This window comes from Microtus oregoni, unplaced genomic scaffold (genome assembly GCF_018167655.1).
Source record: "Microtus oregoni isolate MIOR12 unplaced genomic scaffold, Mior012 000023F_ref0000262, whole genome shotgun sequence".
Taxonomy (NCBI): Eukaryota; Metazoa; Chordata; class Mammalia; order Rodentia; family Cricetidae; genus Microtus; species Microtus oregoni.
Window position 1 is genome coordinate 36,207,285 of NW_024543082.1, and position 25,063 is coordinate 36,232,347.

General features: G+C 44.6%; 1 protein-coding gene across 2 annotated transcripts; it reads left to right on the forward strand.

The window, feature by feature from the left end:
• On the forward strand, positions 1–23,771 carry Gart (phosphoribosylglycinamide formyltransferase, phosphoribosylglycinamide synthetase, phosphoribosylaminoimidazole synthetase). Of its 2 annotated transcripts, none has more exons than XM_041673262.1 (22): positions 1–196; positions 3,214–3,397; positions 3,918–4,013; positions 4,617–4,791; positions 6,372–6,483; positions 7,132–7,200; positions 7,939–8,064; positions 9,206–9,293; positions 9,703–9,788; positions 10,086–10,254; positions 11,689–11,920; positions 14,583–14,677; positions 14,945–15,054; positions 15,322–15,520; positions 17,035–17,286; positions 17,461–17,613; positions 18,735–18,941; positions 20,260–20,379; positions 21,579–21,709; positions 22,028–22,169; positions 23,249–23,364; positions 23,464–23,771. In XM_041673262.1, exons 2-22 carry the CDS (start codon positions 3,253–3,255, stop codon positions 23,653–23,655), a joined length of 3,015 nt encoding a protein of 1,004 aa, XP_041529196.1. In that variant the 5' UTR covers positions 1–196; positions 3,214–3,252; the 3' UTR covers positions 23,656–23,771. The 2 variants fall into 2 exon arrangements, with proteins under 2 accessions (XP_041529196.1, XP_041529197.1); XM_041673263.1 differs by having other exon boundaries at positions 175–224.
• The last annotated feature ends 1,292 nt before the right edge of the window (positions 23,772–25,063 follow it).

Consider the following 25,063-nt stretch of genomic DNA (forward strand, 5'->3'; position numbering starts at 1 on the left):
AGCCGGCGGGGCAGCGGGCTCGGACCGCACCCTAGGGCGGGAGGAACCCCGCGGACGGCCTCGCGGGCGGAGACCGAGCACGGCCGGCCAATGGGCGGTGGAGCCCGCCAGGGGCGGGGCAGAGGCCGGCGCGCGCCGGATTTCCCGGGCCAGCTTCCGGCGGGTGCGTGCGGCGGCAGCGTGGCGGGGCTTGCAGGTGCGTGAACCCCTCTGTTTTTAAGCCGGTGCGTGGCCTGCGTTTATGCTTTGGCTTGTGGATTTAAGTTCAGCGAGTGGTGCTGCTATCGAGACTGGTTAGCTGGCGGAAAGAGTCATGTGGTCTGCACGGCCTCGAACGAGGTCGGCCTTGATCTCCTTTCCCGCTTTCTGGTTCTGAGATGTGGCCAGGTTTCCGTGTATCTGTGCCTTTTAAAGACAGACCTGTACATCGGTGGGTTTTATCTTTGTCAATAACGGTTTAGCTGGACCACTTTAGTGTTTGGTTTCTACTTTTCTGACAAATCTTTGGGGATGTTTTTACCCGGTTCTTCTATTCTCTCTTTACCTGACTCTTACTTTCACCATAAGCTGCCTACTGATTAACTGACGCCCAAGAAAATTTTCTCCAGGTCTCCCAGGGAGTAAGGCCCTTAGACTCCGGAGCCCAGGCCCCCAGCCCCTCCTGATGTAGGGAGCAGTACTGTTTCACAGATTCTGAGTAGTAAATGAAAATTGTCTTCTTGCTATCCTGCTCATAGTCAAACTATACATAAGTTTGAGATATATATATATATAGTCTTCAGCTATTTCTAAGACAATGACAGATAGAATTGAAGGAAAAGCCTTCCTTTACGTGTAGATGTCTTTCCCATGCCCCACGTGCTTGCAGTGACCCAAGAAGCCGGAAAAAGGCGTTCCATCTGTGGAACCAGGGTTAGGATGTTTGTGAGTCACCATGTAGGTGATGGAGATTAAACCCCAGTCTTCTGCAAGAGTTCTAAGTGCTCTTAACTGATGAGCCACTCACCAGACTGTTTGATTTTACTTTAAATATGTGATCCCAAACTAAAGTGTCTATTTAGAATTTACAAACAACAGTTTCCTTTTTCCTGTAGCCATCCTCTGCTTAGGTAAATGCCTTAATAATTTCTTTGCACACACACCCGTGTTTGGTGCTAGAATTTGAACACAAGGCTTTTTTTTTTTTGAGACAGGGATTATCTGTTTAGCCCTGGCTGTCCTTGAACTCCCAGAGATAGACCTGCCTCTGCCTCCAGAGTGCTGGGATTAAAGGTGTGAGTGACTACTGCAAGGTTCGCAAGGCTTTATTCTAAGCAAAAACTATTGCTAAACTCCACCTTTGTTATTGTTGTTGCTTCTGTTTGTGCAATGACTTGATAAATTGTTTATACCTGAGGTATCAGTTTAGGTAAGCAAAGTCGTATAACAAATTAGCATTTTTATTTCTGGGTACTTTGTAGTATACGATATTTTAATGTTTATCTTGGTTTGTTTTTTTAAAAAACAATCTTTTCTCATTTTACATACCAATCCCAGTTCTCATTCCCTCCTCTCCTCCCGCTTTCTCTTAGAAAATTAGGCATCAATCTACGTCAGGACCCAGCAATACCATTCTTGGGCATATACCCAAAGGATACACACTCATACCACAAAGACATTTGCTCAGCTGTGTTCATAGCAGCATTATGTGAAAACAGCTTAGGTTCATAAGATATGGCGTGCATGCTTGCATTTGTTTGATCTCTGTCCCTCTTATTCAAAAAAAAAAAATCTTAGGACTCACTCCAGAGGCAGCAGTAGCAATGTGTCTGAATTGTGGGTCAACCAGGACTCCATAGTGAGACACTATCTTAAAAACCTTCTTCCATTTAATCATGGGTGCCCCACCCTAGTGCCCTTACCTAAACCTAGTCATTCCCCAGGAACACCATCTCTAAATACGTTAGTTACATTGTTTCCACTAATACCTCACAATATGTATTAAGTATAGCACATGAAGCTGGGAGGGCGCTCAGCCTAGCAAGAGCTGAACTGCCATTCTTTCCTGAACCTAACTATAAGCGTGTCTGCCTCATTATGGTTATTTGTTTCCAAGTCTAACCTCCAAGTTTCAAGGGCTTTGTTTTTGTTGGGTGTTTTACCTACATGCTTGTTTACCACATGTGTACCTTGTGCCTAAGGACGCCAGTGAAGGTGGTTGGGTCCCCAGGGTCTGAAAGTACAGATAGTTGTTAGCCACCTTGTGTATGCTAGGAATTGGACCCAGGTCCTCTGGAAGAGCAGCCTGGGCCATCTCTCTAGCTCTTGTTTTGTTCACTGAGGTAGGGTCTTACTGTGCATCCTGGCTGGCCAGGAACAGTCATCTGACTGCCTCTGCCACCTGAGTCCTGGGAGTAAGTGGGAGCCACCATGTCCTGCTATAAATCCCAGTTTCTAAAGAATGGACCTCTGGGTGAAAATGTGACTTGTATGAAAACGTGATTATGTTAAAATGCCATTTATAAAGTATTATTTCTATAGCCAGGTGTACCTGCCTATATTCCCAACACTTGGAAGTTGGCTAAGACCAAACGTTTACCGTGAGTTTGAGGTTAGCTTGAGCAACATAGTGTGACTTTCTCAAAAACAAAGAATGACTAACGACATGGCTGAGCAGTTAAGAGACTTGCTACTCTTCCAGAAGACTGGGGTTCAATTACCAGCATCCACATAGTGGTTCACAACCACCCAAATACCAGTACCAGGGGGTCCAACAACCCCTTCTGCTCTCTGTGGACACCAGGCACACCTGTAATACACAGACATACGTACATGGTGATACACACCTTTAATCCTAGAATTTGGAAGGCCAGGCAGATGGATCTCTATGAATTCAAAGGCCACTCTGGGCTACAGAAGATCAGTGCAGAAACATTGGTGGATTAAACACCTTTAATCCCAGCCATACAGGAAATATAAAATGGGAGGAGAGAGAGGCTTAGTTTATGATAGCCCAGCCTTGGCGGAAGTAAGATTTCTCTAGTGGTTTGGCTGCATTGCTTTTCTGGTTGATCCCCAATTTATGTCTCTGGTTTTGTATTATTCATGCTGCACATGCAGGCAAAACCCTGGCACACAGAAAAGATAACAAAATAAAACACCACCAAAAAAGAAAAATTGTGTTTTCTAAAATATATGCATTTTAAAATGTCAACTGTGGTTTTCTTTCTACAGGCTTTATTTTGCTCCTGAATCCCTGCTTTGAAGACGGCAATGGCAGCCCGAGTTCTTGTGATTGGCAGTGGAGGAAGGGAACATACTCTGGCCTGGAAACTTGCACAGTCTCTTCATGTCAAACAAGTGTTGGTTGCCCCTGGAAATGCAGGCACTGCCTGTTCTGGAAAGATCTCAAACGCTGGTAATTATGTTTCAGAATAGGCGGTGGTGGTTAATATTTGTTGATAATAAGTGATAGCTCACATATCTAAAATAAGGTAGATTTCTGTTTAAAATGTAACATGAATTCTACCTTTGTGTGGTAAACATAAGTGTATTTTAAGCCTTATGAACCACTGTGACTGAAAAGATAGCAAGTGCCCCGTGTAGGTTAAAGGCATTTTATGTGTTATGTTTGAAAGAGTTCCTGAGTACATTCTCTGGGTTTGTCTGTTTACTGTGTAATCAACACTGGTGACAAGAACAGTCGCATTGTTGGTGTTGGGGAGTCACTGAACTGGCTGCAGTGATGGTAGGATACTGAGCTTTGTTTAACCTAATGCATTATTTGGAATATCTCATGGTGAAAATTACTCACTGTACCCACAAAAGCAAAACCAACGATTTTAGTTTTTAATTTCCGTACTAAGAATGGTACTTGTTTTATTTGGTTAGCTGAAGATATTTCTGCACATGTGTGGGTTTATGTTTTCTGTTCACAGCTGTCTCCGTCAATGATCACGCTGTCCTTGCTCAGTTCTGCAAAGATGAGAAGATCGAGTTTGTGGTGGTTGGACCAGAGGCCCCTCTGGCTGCAGGTAAAGTTCATGTCTCAGGGTTACTGCATGCTCGCTGCCATTAGAAGTTTAGAGAGCACTGGATCCAGGTGTGGGTAGGGATTCCTAATAGTACAATAGACGAGGATCTTTCAGCTCCTGAAAGTTGGTGGGTTCCAGGTTTTGCTTTTACTCCCAGCCTTCAATAATAAAATGAAATAGGGATCAAATCCTGTATTTCTCCTACTCTATTCTAGTGTCTTTAGTGTTCTATATTCAATCAGACAAATCCAGATATTCACATAGAACAATTCACTTTTTGCTAGGTCTTTTTTGTTTGTCTGGATGTTTTGTTTTGAAATGAGGTCTAGTTATAGTAATCAAGTTGATCTACAGTTTGTGGGCTCCTACCTCATCCTCTTTGGTAGCTGGGGCTCTGATGCCACATTGCACTCCTCTTTTTGCATGCCTAGAATCTCCTCTTAGTGATATTCTGCTAGTAAATAAAAGACGGCATGAAAATCTTAAGCTATTATAACTTCTAGTTCGCCTGCTCCTTGACTAAATATACATTTAATCATAATTCATGTTCAGTATAAATCCCTAGACAGACCATGAATCACCTGGATTTGTTTGCTTCTGTAGGGATTGTTGGGGACCTGACCTGTGCAGGAGTACGATGCTTTGGCCCCACAGCACAAGCAGCTCAGTTAGAGTCCAGTAAAAAGTTTGCCAAAGAATTTATGGAGCGACATGGAATCCCAACTGCACAGTGGAGAGCATTCACCAAACCTGAAGATGCCTGCAGCTTTATTATGAGGTGGGTGGAAGGGCAGCCTTTGAAGGACAGGTGCTCTTCTTGTTTGGTTTGGTTTTGTTTGTTAGGTTGGGTTTTTGGTGGTGGTGGTGGTGGTGGTTTTTTTCACTGTGTAGCCATGGCTGTCCTAGCACTTGCTCTATAGACCAGGCTGGCCTCAAACTCACAGAGTTCCACCTGCCTCTGCCTGCCAGGCAGTGGTGATACCCACCTTTAATCCCACTACACAGGAGGCAAAGGCAGGCAAATCTCTGAGTTTGAGGCAAGGCGGGACTATAGGGTTTAGTTAAAAAAAAAAAAAAAAAAAAGGAGGAGGAGAAGAAGGAAAAAAAAAACAAAATTAGTTCTTAGGCTTTTACATTGAATCTGTTATGGAAAAGATAACGCTCAATAAAAAATAGCTTCCTTTTTTAACACCACAATAAGAAAGGGTTCTCTAGCACTTGGGAAACAGGCGCTGAAGGATCAGTTCAGAGCCAACCTGGACTATTTGGATCCAGTCTCAAGCCGAAAGGAAACCGAAGCCTAGGATTCCGTACATGCTTCCCTTAAATAATCTTGTAGATTATTTGCTGCTGTCTTGATACATACTGCCCTGCAACTGACAAACAATGATATGTTTTTACAGCAACAAGATCTTAAACTGATTCCTGCTTCAGCTTCCCAAATGCTGGGATAACAGGTGTGAGACTCCATACCCAGCAGAGTTAACTGAATTTCTAAATGGCTTTTTAAATTTATTTGTTATTTTATGTATATGGGTGTTTCACCTTCACGAATGGTCTGGTGTCCAAAAAAAAAACTTAGAAGAGGACTTAGATCCCCTAGGATTGGAGTTACAGACAATTCTGAACTGCCATGTACGTACTGGGAATCGAACCTGGGTACTCTCTCTTCTACATGTGGAAACCATTTAATCCCTCATTTATTGTGTGTGACCGCCTTGACACATACACAGAATCAGAATACAACTTGTACAAATAGTTCTCTCCACCTTATGGGTTCTTGGAATCAAATTCAGGTCAGCCACCTCGCTGGCCCAAGTTCACTCTTTACTCATTCTTCATCCCACAGGGTTTATTAAACACTGAATATTATTATTATCCTAGTAGCCAGATGCCTTGGGTAAGTGACAGCTCTGTTACTTACTGGCTAAACCTCCTTCCAGATCTCCAATCTTACTTCATTACTTTGTGTATTTCTGGAAACATTCTGTGGGTATCTGCCTGTGTTAGTCTCGAATGGCAGTATCTTTTACTTAAGTGAGACTCTCAGGTGCATATCTTACAAATTATTTCATATCTGCTCTGTAAATCTGCTTGCTTTTTTAAAGATTATTGCTTATTTGACCTCACTATATGTGACAAAAGCAAAATTGTATGATCAAAATGCTGTACGATCAAAATTATAAAGGGATATATAAGAAAACTTGGCAAGAAACACATTAAATGATACTGGGGTAATATTTTTTTCTATATACCTTTCAATTTTGCTGGAACATACCATTACAAATCACAAAAATATTTAAATGTTTGCATTGTGGGAGTTTTATTAGATGATTAAAAACTGCCGTATCTTCACAGCGCAAACTTTCCTGCTTTGGTTGTGAAGGCCAGTGGCCTTGCAGCTGGGAAAGGGGTGATTGTTGCAAAGAACAAAGAGGAGGCCTGCAAAGCTGTACGGGAGATCATGCAGGTAGGTGATGCTTCTGAGGGGTTCGCTCTTCATGTAAATAAGTGTTGTAAGTTTACATAGTGGGGTCCAACTGTCCCAACACACTGGAAAGTCAGTTTTCATTGTACTGTGTGTTGTCCATTTCTAGAAAACGGCTAGTACAGAGCTATGCCAATTCCTGGTTCGTTCTTTTGAAGTAAGTTCTAACATCCTAGTGTCTGCTGCTGAATGGTGGAAAGTCTTTGACCCAGATAACTCCCCACACATCCATGACAAGAGAGCATTTGTCCTATGTGTCCCAAGTCTTAACAAAAGTAGCACAGTGCATGAATACAATGTCTCTTTCATAATCCATGTCAATGATTATGACTTAACCTCTTAGAAAAATCTATTTTCACATACATGGTTTTGTATAATTTTTGTAAACCAAACCATACATGATTGTAACCAGGAATAAAGAGTAAATAGTGATTATGAAAGTTTCGGGAATGTGAGTTCTACCTGCTAGCTAGCACATCAAAGACCAGAACAAGTCATACATTAAGTCTTCAGAAAGAAGTTACAGTGCTCGTGTACTTCCTGTCTCAAATAGAGCAGTTCTGTACAAGTAATCGGGTACATGTCAAAAGCTTTAAGATTTATAAAGCCTTTTGTTTCAACTACAATTAGGAAAAGTCTTTTGGAGCAGCTGGAGAAACGGTTGTTGTGGAAGAGTTCCTGGACGGGGAAGAAGTGTCTGTACGTACAGCCCTCTCCTTGCCTTTAACACGCCCCAAAACAGACTCCATTTACTCTGTTAGCATCATCTGAGAACAGGAGCGGTTTTAAAAGAGAATTTGTACTCGCTTAGGATTCAAATGAGGAAATGTGTTCTATGTTACTCATCCCCTAGACTAATGGTTCTCAACCTTCCACATGCTGTGACCCTTTAATACAGTTCCTCATGTTATGGTGACCCCAACCATAAAGTTATTTTCATTACTACTTCATAACTGTAATTTTGCTTCTTTTATGAGTCATAATGTAAATATTTGTGTTTTCCAGTGGTCTTAGGAGACCCTGTAAAAGGGTCTTTGACTCCCCCATCTCATCATCCCTGGGGTCACTTGCTGAGAACCACTGCCCTAGACATTAGTGAGAATACTTGGACTTACACTGTGGAGATTCTGTACACTCATGTTTCACATACAGCTTATTACACAGTAAGTGCTGAGATAGCATTGCCTAGTATACAGTGTGAGTACCTGGCAGTCTCAGCAGTAGAACGGTTGGTCTTTGTCCAGGGTAGAAACCTGGTTTCTCCCTAGGTTGCTATAAATGACAGCTCCTTTACCAGCTGAATATCCAAGATCTTCTGGTTCCTGCCATGTGAATGAGGAATTACTATTCGAGTTTTCTTCAGAAATGAGAGCTTTTCCTGAGTCCTTTTTGACTTTTTACATTTACCCTGAGTGAACTAATCTGTTTTCTCCACAGTGTCTGTGTTTCACTGATGGGAAGACAGTGGCCCCAATGCCTCCAGCACAGGACCATAAGCGATTGCTGGATGGAGATGAGGGCCCCAACACAGGGGGAATGGGAGCCTACTGCCCTACACCTCAGGTACGGTATGCCGTCACTAATGGGCAGTCTGGATGGTCCAAGTAAGAAGTCACCTCTTCGGGTCTCTAATAAGTACTTCTGAAAGCCTTTGAGGACTAACAGCCAGTCTAGGAAATAGGAACTACCATGACATCTGGATGTATCCTCTCCCAGCTTGTGTGCCCCTGTATTTAATCCCTGAGACCTAGAATTATTCTCTTCCTCTCTGGGTCCAGGGCCCAGCACATAAAACAGATACGTATGTGTAACAAATTGGTATCTAGGACAAGCCATAATTGCAGTTTCTGTGCATGAAACTGACAGGCGCTGTTCCAAACTCTGGGTGGTTTTGTGTGGCCAGATGCAGTGCTGCATGCCTCTAATCCCAGTGCTTGAGAGGCAGAGGCAGGAGGATCTAAGAAAAAAAAAATCTCCATCGTTGAAGTAGAGTGGATTAGCTCTCTAGAAATCATTTTTATTTTTTATAAGTTTCATTAACAGTGATTTTTTAGATAGCTGTAAGCTTAATTTCCACAATAAACTTGCAAGCTTCTATGCGTGAATATGTAGGCTTAAAAGTTTGCTTGGAATATAATATACTAGAAGGATGTAGTAAGGAGCATGAGCATAGAATATACTGGAAGGCTTCACTAAGGAGCACGAGGAGAGGAGAGAGGTCCTTATTTCAGCATTATAGCTGAGGTACTTGGGAGGTACATGTTTGTAAGCCCTGCTGAGGCGAAACACTGACTGCCACTGATTTACTGACAGGAAGTGAGCAGGCCTGTACTTGACATCATTTGCCGGGCTCAGAGCATTATTATTTTGATGTGTTTGGTGAAGAATTAAGGAGAAATGAAAGTAGTCAGGCACAAACATTTGCAATAGATGTGTTCTTGGATCTGAAATATCTTATCTCCTAGAGTTCTTTCCTGTTCTGTAAAGATAAGGGGCATTGTGATGATGTTTGTTTTATTTTGTTTTGAGACAGGGTCTCTTCTATGGCCTTGGCCGTGGAATTCTCTCTGTGAACCAGGCTGGTCTCAAACTCACAATCTACCTGCCTTTGCCTCCCAGGTGTTGGGATTAATGGTGTATACCTCCACATCCAGCCTAATGTGATTTTGTTAATTACATTTAAGTGTTTCTGTGTGTTCCCCAGGTTCCTAAGGATTTGTTACTAAAAATTAAAGACACTATTCTTCAGAGAACAGTAGACGGCATGCAGCAGGAGGGTGTGCCTTACACAGGTAAGCTGGCTGGCTTAAATCATTACATAGTAATGTTCTACTGTAGCTGGAACTTGTTCTCTTTTTCTACAGCTGTAATCGTATTAAAACGTTTAGTATTAGGAGGTTGTAGTCTAGGACTGGGGATATAGCTTGGTTGGTAGAATGCTTACCTAGCATACCTGAAGCCTTGGATTCTATCCATCTCAAGGACCATACACTTGGGTGTGGTGGGGCACACTTGTAATTCCAGCAGCTGGGATATGGAGGCAGGAGGATCAGAAGTTCAGGACCATCCTCAACTACAAAATTGGTTCAAGTTCAACCTGAGATACATGAGGCTTTGTTCATCATCTAGGTTTTATAGTTATAATCCACTGTTGTCACTACGTCATTACAGATTCCTCTCTCTCTCTCTCTCTCAATGAAGGAATTCTCTATGCTGGTATAATGCTGACCAAAGATGGCCCAAAAGTTTTGGAGTTTAATTGCCGTTTTGGTGATCCAGAATGCCAAGTAGGTAACAGTGAATAGAATATTGCCTGGTATGATGCATGTCTTTAATCCCAGTCCTTAGGAGGCAGAGGCAGACAGATCTCTGAGTTCAAGGATGACCTGGGCTACAGAGAGAGACTGTCTCGGATAGTAATAATAGTAGTAATAGTCATAAGTTACTAGTTTTTAGAAGAAAAGCATTGTTTTGTTCCCACAGTTTATTAGTCTTGAAATAACTGCTTTTGCTAAACAGTTGGTATAACAATGAATAAAATATTAAAGTTCATCTCTTCTACCATATTGATTCTGTTCTTCCAGGTAATCCTCCCACTTCTTAAAAGTGACCTTTATGAAGTGATTCAGTCCACCTTAGATGGCCAGCTGAGTGCGTCTCTGCCTGTTTGGCTAGAAAACCACACTGCCATAACCGTTGTCATGGCAAGTAAAGGGTATCCTGGAGCCTACAGCAAGGGTGTGGAGATAACAGGTGAATAGCAGTGATTAAGAGGTTGGGTTACAATGGAACAGGTGCCTGTACCTGTTGAGGGTCTGAAGCCATCAGACTCTTGAGAGACTTAGTGTATCTAAAGAGCTGCCATTGATGTCCTTTCCTGCACCAGGAAACATGAGTAACCTCGTCAGGTTTCCAGAATAATGCCTTTGCAGCCTTGCACTTCCACCTTCCCAGAGCCTGGATGGTAGTGGATGAGAGTCAGCACGGTTAGCAGTGGTCAGATTTTAAGCGCACAGCTCTACTTGATGCAGTTTGGCTCGTTAGTGAGCAGCATGCCAGATTGTGGTTTCTGCTGCAGAATTCAAGGTTGAAAGGTTACTGGGGTTTTTTTGGTGTTGTTGTGGGGGGGGGGATTGTGGGTTTTCAAGACAGGGTTTCTCTGTTACAGCCCTAGCTGTTCTGCAACTAGCTCTGTAGACCAGGCTGGCCTCAAACACAGAGATCCTCCTACCTCTGCCTCCACCGCCCATAAGGTATCTGCTTAGATGGCAGTAAGTCTGTTTATAAATGAAGATGAAGTGCCACCTCAGTGGCACTCAGACAAAGGCCTCCGTGGTGCCCCAGCACACTGTAGTGCGGCCTTTACTAGTGATCCATAGTGTCTGCTTCAAGAACTTTATTCTCCTGCCCAGAAAAGATAAGAATCTCAGTCATCTCTGTCAAGAATTGTTTGTTTTTGGGGGGCTGGAGAGATGGCTCAGAGGTTAAGAGCATTGCCTGCTCTTCCAAAGGTCCTGAGTTCAATTCCCAGCAACCACATGGTGGCTCACAACCATCTGTAATGGGGCTTGGTGCCCTCTTCTGGTCTGCTAGCATACACACAAACAGAATATTGTATTCATAATAAATAAATAAATATTTTTTTAAAAGAAATTGTTTGCTTTTGAAAAGGAATGGAAAAATGAGATTGAACCAAGAGCCTCTGTAGTGCTGAAATTTCCCCTAGGAAGTAATAGTGATTCCAGTAGAGCAGTATTGGACATGCCCAGTGGGCATCAAGTTATGTGTTGGATGACACTTTACCACACCAGGGCTGTGAGGAGAAGGGGATAGGAGACTGTGGTGTGGCGGGCAGCTAGGTTATCTCGCATGTTACAGAGTCTAGGGCTCTTTTAAACCTCTTATGAAGAAAAAGGAACTCTACCAACTCCCCTCCCTCACTGAACCTATCTATGGCTTTTCTCTTTTTCTCACTCCCCAGAAATGGGAATTTTTAAAATAGGACCACAGCCCAGGATGAAGTGTTTCAATCTTTGTTGCAGGGCATGATGATTTATGCCTTTAATCCTGGGACTTGAAGGCAGAGCAGGGGCAGGTGGATCACTGAGTTTGAGGCTAGCCTGGTCTACATAGTGAAGACTGTCTCAGAAAAACAACACCCAGTTTGTTAACTGTGCTTGTTTGCAGGGTTTCCTGAGGCCCAAGCTTTAGGACTCCAGGTATTCCATGCGGGCACTGCTCTTAAAGATGGCAGAGTGGTGACCAGCGGGGGAAGAGTCCTCACGGTAACGGCCGTCCAGGAGAATCTTGAGTCAGCCCGTGACGAAGCCAGGAAAGGCCTTGCTGCCATAAAGTTTGAGGGCGCAGTTTATAGGAAGGACATTGGCTTCCGTGCTGTAGCCTTCCTCCAGCGGCCCAGGTAAATAAGGGGCAGGGTTCAGAACTGGCCTCGTGGCTGGAGATATTCTCCTAAGCCCATGCTGTCATTCGGTGTTCTGTCCGTGGAGCTGACTGCAGCTTGTTTGTATTTTGTGTGAATCTTAATTATTTATAGGCTGAGACAAGGAGGGCTCAAATTTGAGAGCAGTCTATACTAAGGCTTTTCATGTCTGCCCCACCCCAATCCCCCAAAAAAACTGATCAAAGCAATATTTGAATAAATGGGAAACTCTTCTTGGCAATTCCTTATCTTTGAAAATTTGTCAAGATTATAATGACGAAGACTGTTAATCCTTGAGTCATTATGTAGTTAAACATTCTTGAGCTTGAGTCACAGTTCCTGGTTTGTCCCCTTTATCTATTACTTGAATGTATTTTTAATTACTGATTCATTTATTAACAAATATTTCCTTATAAAATAAATAAACTTGGTTGCCACATGAGTGTTTTGATTTTTTAAAAACAATTACATAATATCACATTGTTTTTATTTAGTTCTTCAGTGGGTGTGTGTATGGTATGAGTGTTTTGCCTACACGTATGTGCACCACATGCGCTTGGTACCCTCAGAGATCATGGACCTGGGCTTAGGGATGGTTGTGAGCTACCATGTGGATCCTGGGAACCAAGCCCTCATCTGGAAGAGCCACAAACGTTCCTAACCACTGAGCCATCTCAAAAAAATAATTTTTAGCAGCTTAAGCTAAATCATGAGTTAAAGGCAGGTTTTTAACCCTTCTGTACATATATTACACTAAATACTGTGCCAGCTCATGGAAGTTCTCTACCTTCAGAGACTGAAATGTGGTTTGGTTTTGATTTGGTTTTGTCTTTTTAAACCAAGTCTCACTATGACACCCTGCCTAGCCTAGAATTGACAGAGATCCAATGGCCTCTGCCACTATGCCTAACAAGGAACTTAAATCTTGGTTGGTTGGTTTGGTTTTTTTAAGGCAGGGTTTCACTGTGTATCTACTGACTGTCCTGGAACCAGCTCTATAAACCAGGCTGGCTTTGAACTCCAGACATCCAGAAATCTGCCTGCCTCTGCCTCCTGAGTGCTGGGATTAAAGGCGTGCGCCACCACTTAAATCTTAACTGTAGTCTGAGTTCTTCAAGGTAAAGAGAATGAGATGTCACGATGCTAGTCGTTAACCTGCAGGGCATTGTGTCCTGTGTCCCTGAACTGCAGGCGCTGAGCTGCTTATCAGTCCTCTCAAGTGCTCTAGCAGCTCAGCTTCACTGCAGAGAGACTAGTAAGTTCACAGTGCCATTCACAAACTTGATTCCTATGAGACACAGTTGTGTGCTTTCATAAAGCAATATTCATCATGTTTGTGCTTTTATAAAGCAATATTCTTCATGTTTCTGTGGCCCTCAGCAATGAGAAAACTGATAGCTGATACCCTGGTACAGTAAGAACACTTTTTTTTAGGGATATTTTTACAAAATTTTAACAATCCTAATTATTCCTTTTTTCTTTATTTGGTTTGACATTTCATTCCTACTCAAACTGAAGTTAGCCTGAGAATGGATGTGGTTTAATAAAAACTTTAGCCGGGCAGTGGTGGCGCACGCCTTTAATCCCAGCACTCGGGAGGCAGAGGCAGGCGGATCTCTGTGAGTTCGAGACCAGCCTGGTTTACAAGAGCTAGTTCCAGGACAGGCTCCAAAACCACAGAGAAACCCTGTCTCGAAAAACCAAAAAAAAAAAAAAAAAAAAACTTTAAAAGTAGAAGGGGCCAGACAAGGTTCTTGTCTATAATGTCAGCACTGGTGAGGCTGAAGCTGCCATATTGGGAGTTTGAGGCCATTTGGGCTACATAGAGACAGTGGGATGATGGAGGTTTTCATGTAAGGGCCAGGAAAGGAGAGGTCCCGTGTAATGAACACAGAAATTCCCGTTTTACCTGGTGAGCACAAGGGGTGTTAATGATGGCAGTGCTAAATTGTGCCATTCAGTTAAACACTACACTTAAAGATGGCTGCGATGGTGAATTGAGTGCATATTTTACACAGCTGAGAAAAAGTGCACAGCAGGTGTGGCTGTGCGCATCTGTCACCTGCGCCTCCTTAAAACACTGCCATCTGAGTGTGCGGGTGGGTGCAGGCTCTGATTTAGAACATTCTGAGCAGGTTACTAGATATGAAAATCAGATGAAATGCCTTCTGCTATTTTTTTCTCTAGGAACTTGTGTATGTGTGAGTGTGCGTGTGTGTTCCCACATGTGGTCATATGCAGGCATGTACCTACATGTGCTGGCCTGATGATACTGAAGAGCATCTTGACTCTTCCACCTTATCCAGACAGAGGTCAAACCCAGCTCCCTGGTCTGGCTAGACTCTAACCGGCTTGTTTGGGGGTTCCCTATATCCACTTTCCCAGGCCACAATTACAAGCAGGCAGCCATAGCCATCCAGCATTTCTATGGCAAGTGCTGAGCCATTTCCCTCGCCTGTTTGTGTGTTTTTTGTTTTGTTTTGTTGGAGATAATATTTTTCCTTCCTGAGTGTGGTGGTGCATGCCTTGAATCCCAGCAGAGGCAGGGGCAAGCATATTTGTGAGATACAGGACAGCCTGAACACATAGAGTAATAATTTTCCTGGCATTGAGGAAATTAGTTTTCATTTCATTTCCTTAGGGGCCTGACTTACAAGGAATCTGGGGTAGACATTGCAGCTGGAAATATGCTGGTTAAGAAAATTCAGCCTTTAGCAAAAGCCACCTCCAGACCAGGTAATTAGACCCTGTACTCTGTGAATAGAATAGCAGTATTGGGAATTAATTTGGGCCTTACATTTAGCTGAGGGACGTCTTTCAAATTACTGTTGGGCGTCCTCTAAGTCGTTAAGGCTTGGTCGGGTCTGTGGGCACGTGGGCTCTTCTGCTCTCAGCACTAACATTATGTAGTTCATATCCTAGCCATTGTCAGGAGAACAGCTGGGATAGTCACATTGAACTCATCAGTTAAAATCAGCAAGTAACTCATTTCTTGTCCAACAGGCTGTACTGTAGACCTTGGAGGCTTTGCTGGTCTTTTTGATTTGAAAGCAGCTGGTTTCAAAGATCCTCTCCTGGCGTCTGGAACAGATGGTGTTGGGACTAAACTGAAGGTAATCGGACACTTGTGATTACAGGCTTTGTGAAGGAGAACGGGGAATTTGCCTGCCAAATGGTTTCTCTGTTTCTCAAATAGCCATTTCTTCCTAACAACATACATGTGCTCCAAAGAGCCGTGGCAACCATTTGTTCTAACCATATAGCTCAGGTGCACATTTTAAACAATAGTGTTCGAGTTCCAGTGGTTGGAAGAAGGAAAAGGGGCTTTGTATAACTTGTCTTTGGCCTGAGGTGTTCTGTCAGCTGTTTATATCCTGCAGATTGCCCAGCTGTGCAATAAGCATGGCACCATCGGTCAGGATCTGGTCGCAATGTGTGTAAACGACATCCTCGCACAGGGAGCTGAGCCCCTCTTCTTCCTCGATTACTTTTCCTGTGGAAAACTCGACCTCACTACAACTGAAGCTGTTATCGCTGGAATTGCTGGAGCCTGTAGACAAGCTGGCTGTGCTCTCCTAGGTATGGACTCTTTGACCCATGGGCCCTCTACTGCCGGTTGGTCATGTAGAACTAAAATGTGATTTCTGCTGTGGCTAGTGAGGGAGACTTTACATGAACAGACAGGAAAACAAGATGTAGATAAAACTACCTGCGTTCATCTCAGACTCTGTTCCCATCTCATACTTCTGAACTGCCAGGCTGGCTTACCTTTCTCCTCTGTCCATCTCCCTGTTCCTCAGGAGCCTCACTGGGTGGGCTTAGAGCTTTTTTCTCTTAAGTGGGCCTAAAACAGGGGAGACGTGCACCTGGAATTGCGCATGTCCGACTGTGGTTTCCTCAGAAGTGACATAAAGAATCAAATGTAACCTGGCTTTTATAACCAACCATATATGCAGATGGGGTTAACTATTCCTTCTAGTGCAGGTCAAGGTTGCACAATCCTACGATGCCCACGATGCCTACAATCCTAGCACTTGGCAGCTGAAGCAAGATTACCGAGAGTTTGAACCAGCCTGGGCTACATAGCAAGACTCTTGTCTCAGTGGAAGAACATGTACAACTGTATCTGTAGACAAATCAGATCCCAAGGCCAAAAGTTGCCTTTCACCTGTTGGTTGGTTTTTATTTTTTGAGACAGGATTTCTCTGTATAACAGCCCTGGCTGTCCTAGACCTCAATTTTATAGACCAGGCTGGCTTCGAGCTTATAGTGCTGGAATTAAAGACATGCCCCACTATCCCTGACCACATTACAGTTTGTAGGTTGGAGTCTGATGCCTGCCTGTGTTGTGTTTTCACGTGATGTGGGTGTAGCACTGTGCTGGTAAGGTGGTGTGCGACCACTTGGAGTGGGCGGTGCTGTGCTGTTGTTATCACTAAGCTGGAGTGAGACTAAGGAGCTGGAGACAGGAAGTTAAGAGCATTTGCTGCTCTTCCAGAGAATGTGGGTTTGGTTCTGAGAGCCCATGTGGCAGCTCACTGTAACTCCAGTTCCAGGGGATCCAGTGTCCTCTACTGTCCTCTCTGGGTACCATATATATACATGATACATGCAAGCAAAACATTCATGCACATAAAATATCAAATCATTTTGCCGGGCGGTGGTGGCACATGCCTTTAATCCCAGCACTCTGGAGGCAGAGGCAGGCGGATCTCTGTGAGTTCGAGACCAGCCTGGTCTAGAAGAGCTAGTTCCAGGACAGGCTCCAAAACCACAGAGAAACCCTGTCTCGAAAAACAAAAAAAAAAAAAAAAATCATTTTGAAAGCACTTATGAAATCACACTGTTGTAGACATGCTGTTAAGTCCCACTGAGCCTTGGCATACCAGAGTCGATGTCTGAAGACCATGACACCTACAGAGGTGTCCCTCATCACTACACCATTAGTACTGTCCCGAGATGTCAGCCAGCACATCGAGTACGGGATAGAGCTACACATAGGTTGTACTGGTTGTTGATGGTACGTGTAGCTTCTGTCACTGTTTAACCTGATTCGTGAGGATCACAGGATGTCTTTGTCCTTGTCTCACCAGGTGGAGAGACCGCAGAGATGCCCGACATGTACCCTCCTGGCGAGTATGACCTCGCTGGGTTTGCTGTTGGCGCTATGGAGAGGGATCAGAAACTCCCTCAGCTAGAAAGGATTGTCGAAGGGGATGTTGTGGTTGGGGTAGCCTCATCTGGTCTTCACAGCAATGGCTTTAGCCTTGTGAGGAAGATTGTGGCGAGGTCTTCTCTGCAGTACTCCTCTCCAGCGCCTGATGGATGTGGCGACCAGACTTTAGGTAAACTGACTCTTGCTGTCCTGCCTGGAAATGTCTGAGCAACTACCGCAGGGGAAATCGATTACCTGCAATGGACGGATGCAAGGTCACAGTCTTCGTCCATTTCAGAATTGTTTTTATGTTTGGGTTTCAAATGTATGGGCTAAGTTTTTGTCTTTTCTCTCCAATCCCCAGGGGACTTGCTTCTAACTCCAACCAGGATCTACAGCCATTCGCTGTTGCCTGTCATACGGTCAGGACGTGTCAAAGCCTTGGCTCACATTACTGGAGGTGGATTGCTGGAAAACATCCCCAGAGTCCTTCCTCGGGAGCTCGGAGTAGATTTAGGTAAGCTAACCAAAGGAAATTTCTGATTTAAAAAAGAAAAAAAAAATGGTGATGGGAAAAAACATGTACTGTGGGTAGTGAATGCACATGTGATTCTGCATGGGAATACTGCGTTGTTTTGGTTTTGAGACAACTATTGGTTTCTCTGTTTAGCCCTGCCTGTCCTGAAACTAACTCTGTAGACCAGGCTGGCCTTGAACTCACAGGTATCTGCCTCCCTTGGCTAGGATTACAGGCGTGCACCACCACTGTCCAGTGCAGCCTGCCTTCTCTCTTCACCCAGGACCACCTTACCACTTCAGTGGCACCGCAGGCACTCGGTGATCTGGCCCTCCCACCAGCTTGCTGATAAGCAAGTCTTATGGAGGCAGCGATCACTCTAGCTGGTGTCGTTGATATCAGTAATCTGACAAGCCACATTCTCTTTCTTTATAGACATTCTAAATAATTCAGTATAGTTTTTGTAAATCAAATCTTATAACCTGTACATTCAAAAAATTGTCCGTGTTACTTTTTATTATTGAGGAATTCTGTGGCAGTGTTTGTAAATAAGCCTTTACCTGATGCTAGTGTAAGAGTTGTGGTGTGTTGCTTGTGGCAAAGGAGGAGCTAAGTCAGCTTAGAACCTATATTTTATTTTATTTTATTATTTTAATTTTTTTTTTTTTTTTGGTTTTTCGAGACAGGGTTTCTCTGTAGCTTTGGAGCCTGTCCTGGCACTAGCTCTTGTAGACCAGGCTGGCCTCGAACTCACAGAGATCCGTCTGCCTCTGCCTCCCAAGTGCTGGGATTAAAGGCGTGCGCCACCACCACCCGGCTAGAACCTATATTTTAGAAGAAATTAAAGGAACCAGGTATATATCAGAAAGCTCCCTCTAACAGAACTGCCTCTGGGTAGTTCTACGTGGTATTTAGGGTACAGCTTGTCATCACTAAGACCCAGCTAAACATTTACAAAAGGTGGCGTGCCCGTCTCTGTGGTAGTAAGCCATTAGGAGGTACTGACAACCATCTCAGAGGACTGGTTACTCTTCACAGAACAGCGGAGTTCGGCTACCACTCACGTTTGTGTTCTCTGTATGGGACAGTAGATTGATGGGGCAACTCTTGCTTATTTTGAGATGCTGGCACCTGGAGGATCCCCAAGGTCTTTTCATGGTTACAGCAGGAAGGACAGCTCTCTGAAGAAGAAATGGCCAGAACTTTCAACTGTGGGGTTGGAGCTGCCTTGGTGGTGTCTAAGAACCAGGCAGACCAGATTCTGCATGACATTCGGCAGCGCCAGGAGGAAGCCTGGGTAATAGGCAGTGTTGTGGCATGTCCGAAAGGTAATAAATAACTCCATGTGGCTTTTTTGTTTCTTTTTGTTGTTGTCGTTATTGTTTTTTAAGATAAGGTTTCTCTGTAGCTTTGGAGCCTGTCCTGGAACTAGCTTTTGTAGACCAGGCTGGCCTCAAACTCACAGAGATCCGCCTGCCTCTACCTCCCAAGTGCTGGGATTAAAGGCGTGCGCCACTACCACCTGGCCTTACTGGCTTTTTAGGTTTAGCCACTGGCACAGCATCAGATGTATTATGACTCGTCTGCCCTGCAGCCAGGATGCAGCTGCTTCTGGAACTCTTTTTTTTTTTTTTTTTTTTTTTTTTTTTTTTTTTTTTTTTTTTTTGATTTTTCGAGACAGGGTTTCTCCGTAGCTTTTGGTTCCTGTCCTGGAACTAGCTCTTGTAGACCAGGCTGGCCTCGAACTCACAGAGATCCGCCTGCCTCTGCCTCCCGAGTGCTGGGATCTTCTGGAACTCTTTGATCTCTCTCGGCAGTGTCCACCCACCGATGCTTGCACACCCTGACCAGTTGTGTGTGTTGGTCAGAACCCTGTCAGAAGTACGAGCATTTGACACAGTGACAGAGATCCACTCAGATAGCTAACAATGATGGTCGGTGCTTGTTGACCTTGCTTTTGCCTTTCTACTCTCTGCTGTGTGGGTTTCATTTTCAAGCAGGTTTCCCAGTGCTGAACACTAACCCCTTAGGTTCACACTGCAGTAAGAAGCTATCCCTTTCTCCAAACAGCAAGCATCTTAAGTCTTGCAAAGCCTCCTGGGTCGCACGTCTCCCAGGAAGCCAGGGGGTCTTAGCGGCAGGTAAATGGGCTCGTTAGTGGGTTGGGTTGGGGAGAACACAGAGAGGAAGCATTTTCTATGGCTGTGCTTCAGTGCACTGGTGTGTTCTCCAGCTCCTAGCTGAAACAGTCATCCGTGTGGCCACCTCCAGTATGTTCTTAAAAGTGAGAAATGGTAAATGTTATTAGCCTGGTATTTTAGTTCCTATATGTCTTACTTTCAGAATAAAATACAATAAAGTTTTCTTAAGATATTTTTCTTTTTTTTTTAAAGATTTATGTATTTATTATGTATACAACATTCTTCCCATGTATGCTTGCTGGCCAGAAGAGGGCACCAGATCTCATTATAGATGGCTATGAGCCACCATGTGGTTGCTGGGAATTGAACTCAGGACCTCTGGAAGAGCAGTCAGTGCTCTTAACCTCTGAGCCATCTCTCCAGCCTGATATTTTTCTATTATTGCTATTAATTCATCGTTTTTGTTTTTTTTTTTTACCTTTTTATGCATATAATTGAAATGAAGATTTCCCTCGTGTCAGAGTCAAGAATTTGATTGAAACCATGCAAGTAAATGGGTCAACGGTGTCAAATGGCTTCCTGAGAAGTAAGAAGGCCAGAGTGGCTGTCTTAATATCTGGAACAGGTAAAGTATGACTTCTCCGAACATAGAACTTAGAGCGCTCCCCACAACCTCCAGTCACACAGACAAGGGGAAGAGCATCTCACATAGTAAGGACACAGAAAGGGCAAACTGGTGGCTAGCCTGGCCTCCTAGCACTTGGGAGGCAGAGGCAAGGAGATTCCTGAATTTAATTCCAACCTCTACATAGTGAGTTCAAGGCCAGCCAGGGCTACACAGTGAGACCCTGCCTCAAAAAAAAAAAAAAAAAAAAAAAAGAGAGAGAGAGAGAAGAAAAACATAACGTGTTAGAAAGGTGATTCAACAGTTGAGGGTGCTTGCTGCTCTTGCAGCGGACCTGGGTTCTAGTCCCTGCAACCACATAGTTACAGCATCTCTAGCTCTGACTCTTGGGCATCTGACACCCTCTTCTGAGCTGGGTACCAGGCACACACTTGGTGTACTTACATAATAAGCAGACAAAACACTCACACACAATTTTTTTTAATCTTAAAACGAGCCAAGCAGTGGTGGCGTACACCTTTAATCCCAGCGCTCAGGAGGCAGAGGCAGATGGATCTCTGTGAGTTCAAAGCCAGCCTGGTCTACAGAGTGAGTTCCAGGATGGCTAGGGCTGTTGTTGCACAGAGAAACCCTGAAGAAAGCAGGGGAAAATGGAAGAAGGAAGAGCCCCCCTGTTGTGTACCATATCTTGATGAGTGAGAAAACTTAAAATAGTAATTACGGTGTTCAACTTGTGTATGTTCTTAAAGGTGAGAAGTAGTAAATATTTTTAACCTGGTAGTTTAGTTCCTGTCTGTCTTTCAGAATAAAATGCAGTATTCTAAAGTTGTTTTTATCTAAAGTAAGAGCCCTGGGTCTGAGAGCATTGTACTCTATCAGATGGCTGTAGCGTAACTCTGTTGTTTGCTTTTGGAACTCACCCTGTAGCCCAGCTGGCCTGGCCTCAGCCCTTCTAGTGCAGTGTTTAGAGTAGTGACCCCTTCCCCGCTCATGAACGCACAGATAAACTGTGCTGTTGAAGGCCCCTGAGTGTTTCTTTAGATCCTAGTCCAGTGCCATGGCTGCTTTGCAGGATCCTCTTTGAGTTGACTGTAATTTAGGTTCACGTTTATGATAAAGTGAAGTGGCCCTTCTGAGGAGTGAGGGCATTGTTAGGGGCCGAGCTTCCAGGCATGTGCTCACTCTTTCCTGGTTTTCAGGGTCCAACCTCCAGGCTCTCATAGACAGCACTCGGGATCCAAAGAGCTCCTCACACATTGTTGTTGTCATCTCCAACAAAGCTGGGGTCGCTGGCTTAGACAAAGCAGAAAAGGCTGGCATTCCCACCAGAGTGAGTCACCACAGAGAACTGGCTGCATCTGGCTGTTGGGTGGTTTGCGGTGTGGTGCGGGTTGTTCCACCTAGAGCCACAGCAGCAGCCACTGCACACTCGGCCGAAATGCATACTCTGCTTCCACAGTGTGTGTGGTTGTGTAATCCTGGAACTTCCCGTTTGGGGTGGGTGCTGGGTTTGCTCTTCTCCATCCTGCCTGTTCCTCAGCCAGCCCTCCCGTGGCTCCATCTTCACCACTGACTTGTAGTCTCTGTAAAGGTTGTATTTAAACTTGGTAATTCACTGAAAAAATTTACTTCTCTTTTCCTGTTACAGGTGATTAATCATAAATTATATAAGAACCGTGTTGAATTTGACAATGCTGTTGACCTCGTCCTAGAAGAGTTCTCTGTAGACGTGGTCTGTCTTGCTGGGTTCATGAGGATTCTCTCTGGCCCTTTTGTCAGGAAATGGGATGGTAAGCAGGAGTCATGGACAGTAAATGGACTCCGGAGTAATCAGCTTTCTAAGACTGCCCTCATAATGAAATTTTAACGTGGGCTTATTAGCTCCCTCTGCTTTGATTGAGAGATGCCCAGTTCACTCAGCTGTTTGCTGCTGTCACTATCACTCCCGATACTGCAGAGACCGCTTCACTGTGAGAGGAGTATTGGGAAGACAAGAGAAAGGGATGCTCAGTCCACCCCTGCAACCTGAGTGTCCTGAGACTGAGGTGGGAGGACTGCAAGTTCAAGGCCAGCTTGGTCCTATAGGACACAATTCTCAAAAGCAAAGTGAAGGAAGAGGAGAGAAAGGAGAAAAAAAAAAACAACTGTGTATCCCAGATGAAGAAAGCTGGGCAGAGATCATCCTTGATGTAATGCATTTAAGGCCAGATTGGAATATATAATGAGATCCTGTCCCTAAAAACCAAGAGCTAGTGGTGGGTGTAGAAATTCTCAGTGGTTGAGAGCAGTTGCTACTCTTCGAGAACTTGGATACCGTTCCCAGCCCTGTGACAAGCTCACAGCCATCTGTACCACCATTTCCAGGGGACCCAACACCCTCTTCAGGCACCATTCATGATGTGCAGATGTAATTGCAAACGAAACACAAACCAGTAGCTGGGAGTTTGGTTCCCTGGTAAAGCACTGGCATGTACAGGGCCCTGGTTTCAGACCTTGTACCACAGAGGATGATAAAGGTTCATGCTCTCCTATATAACACACGGACAGAAGGGAGCAAGGAAGGCGTTGTCTACCATCTGTTGTACCTTTTTTGGTTTACTATTGTGCATGGGGTGGTAGGGCTATCTCATGCTTGTGGTAGTTGGAGGACAGTGTGTAGGACTCCGTAGGTCCTGGGGATTGAGCTCAGGTCATCAATCCTGGTGGCAGGCACTTTCCCCCTTCTTCCTTTAAAGCTCTGACCACATCCTATTGTCATTCTTCTGTACATGTTTGGGCATCTCCCCCAGTTGGTTCTCTAAGCACTTGTTCCTTTAACTTTAGAATAAACAAGATCTAAAATTTCTGGCCACTGTTTTTTGCTTTCTAGGTAAAATGCTCAACATCCACCCATCCTTGCTCCCTTCTTTCAAGGGTTCAAATGCTCATGAGCAAGTCCTGAAAGCTGGAGTCACAGTTACCGGGTGCACCGTACACTTTGTGGCCGTGAGTATGCCTTTTCCTACAAACTTTTGCCTCTGGTGTCTGGTTGCAGACCACACTGGCTAAAAAGCAAGGTTTGAAAACATCTGCTTCCTTCTCCAGGAGGATGTAGATGCCGGACAGATCGTCCTACAAGAAGCTGTCCCTGTGAAGAGGGGTGACACTGTTGCCACTTTGTCTGAGCGAGTCAAAGTAGCAGAGCATAAAATCTTTCCCGCAGCCCTCCAGCTGGTGGCCAGCGGGGCCGTGCGGCCTGGAGAAGACGGCAAGGTCCACTGGGTCAGGGAGCAGTGAGGCCACCTGGTTCAGGAAGTGGTGCCTTTTCATCGCGGTCTTGGCCCAAACTAAAATAGCTGCTATCAAAAAGACTTTAACTCTTACCTGTTACCATTTTTTAATAAACAGATTCATTAAAAAGAAAACTTTTTAGCCTTTTTAAGACATCCAGAAGTGGTAAGGGTCTAGGACGGACACAAGAAACCACCCAGCTTAGTGCCTGCTTTGTTTTTCTGCTCCTAGAGCTTCCTGAACAAGCAGTGGTCACACACACCCAGCCCAAAGGCAGCAGCCATCCTTCAACTGCTGAGCAGCTTGTGTGCTGCAACAGGAGTCCGCACTGCACAGCTGGAGTCTTAGGGTACCTAGAGACAGGGTTAAAATACTCCTTTATGCTTAATTTTCGGTTTTTTAAAAATACTTATTTTTATGAGTACTCTATCTGCATGTATGCCTTTATTCCAGAAGAGGGCTTCAGATCTCTCTGAGATGGTTGTGAGCCATGTGGTTGTTGGTGATTCAAACTCAGGACCTCTGAAAGGGCAGCCAGTGCTCTTAACCACTGAACCATCTCTCCAGCCCCTGCTTTAAATACAACAACAACAAAGGGTTCCTAACCTTAAGTGTATAAGGTTGAGGGTGCAGCTCAGCAACAGGTGAGCCTGCACCCCAGGCCTTTGCCACTCACCATCATGCTGTCCCCTCTGACTAGTAAGAGTCCACCCAGGTGCATCAAAGCCTCCCAAAAACAGTGTTCCTGAGGCTCTCCCCACAGGAAGTGTGCCCCTGGGCGGGACTATCTCTGGAGCCTTCCCAGTACAGCTGAGCTCCTAGGCTGTGTGAGGGGCCCTGGGAAGATGTAAAGGACGTGCTGTGGGTGTGTGAAGTCACACAGCAGAGGAGACAATATGACCTAACTAAACTCAGTCTGGGTTTATAATCTGAGAAGCCGACGTGCTCAGCTTGGTCCTCAGTACCGTAGTCACAGAAAGTGAGTAAGTTAATGTTCTAGCTCTGTATTTCATGCTGATCTCCACCCATTTTTCCCTAAGGACTGGCCTCCGTGGAAAGTAGCTGATCCCATGTCTCTAGAGAAGACCCACGTGTCTGCAGTGTCCTGGAAACAGTACACCTCAGAGTAGCGGAGCTGACTCTGGAAGGCAAAGGAGTCCTAGTAAGAGACTCCCGTTGTCCAGCTAGTGACAGCATGGGGAAGAGACAGCAATGTCTGCCCTTCTTAGGTCCCAGACCCAGTTAGTTCACTGTGGGGGACCAGTGAGCTTGCTGGGCGTCCTCACAGCATAGGTGCAGAGGTTCTCAAAGGGTGTGCATGCCCCTCCCCCCACCATGATCCACATGCATTACGTAATTCTCACAAGATCAGTGTCTGAGGCAATGATTACTTCCTCATATGTAAGCAGAGAAC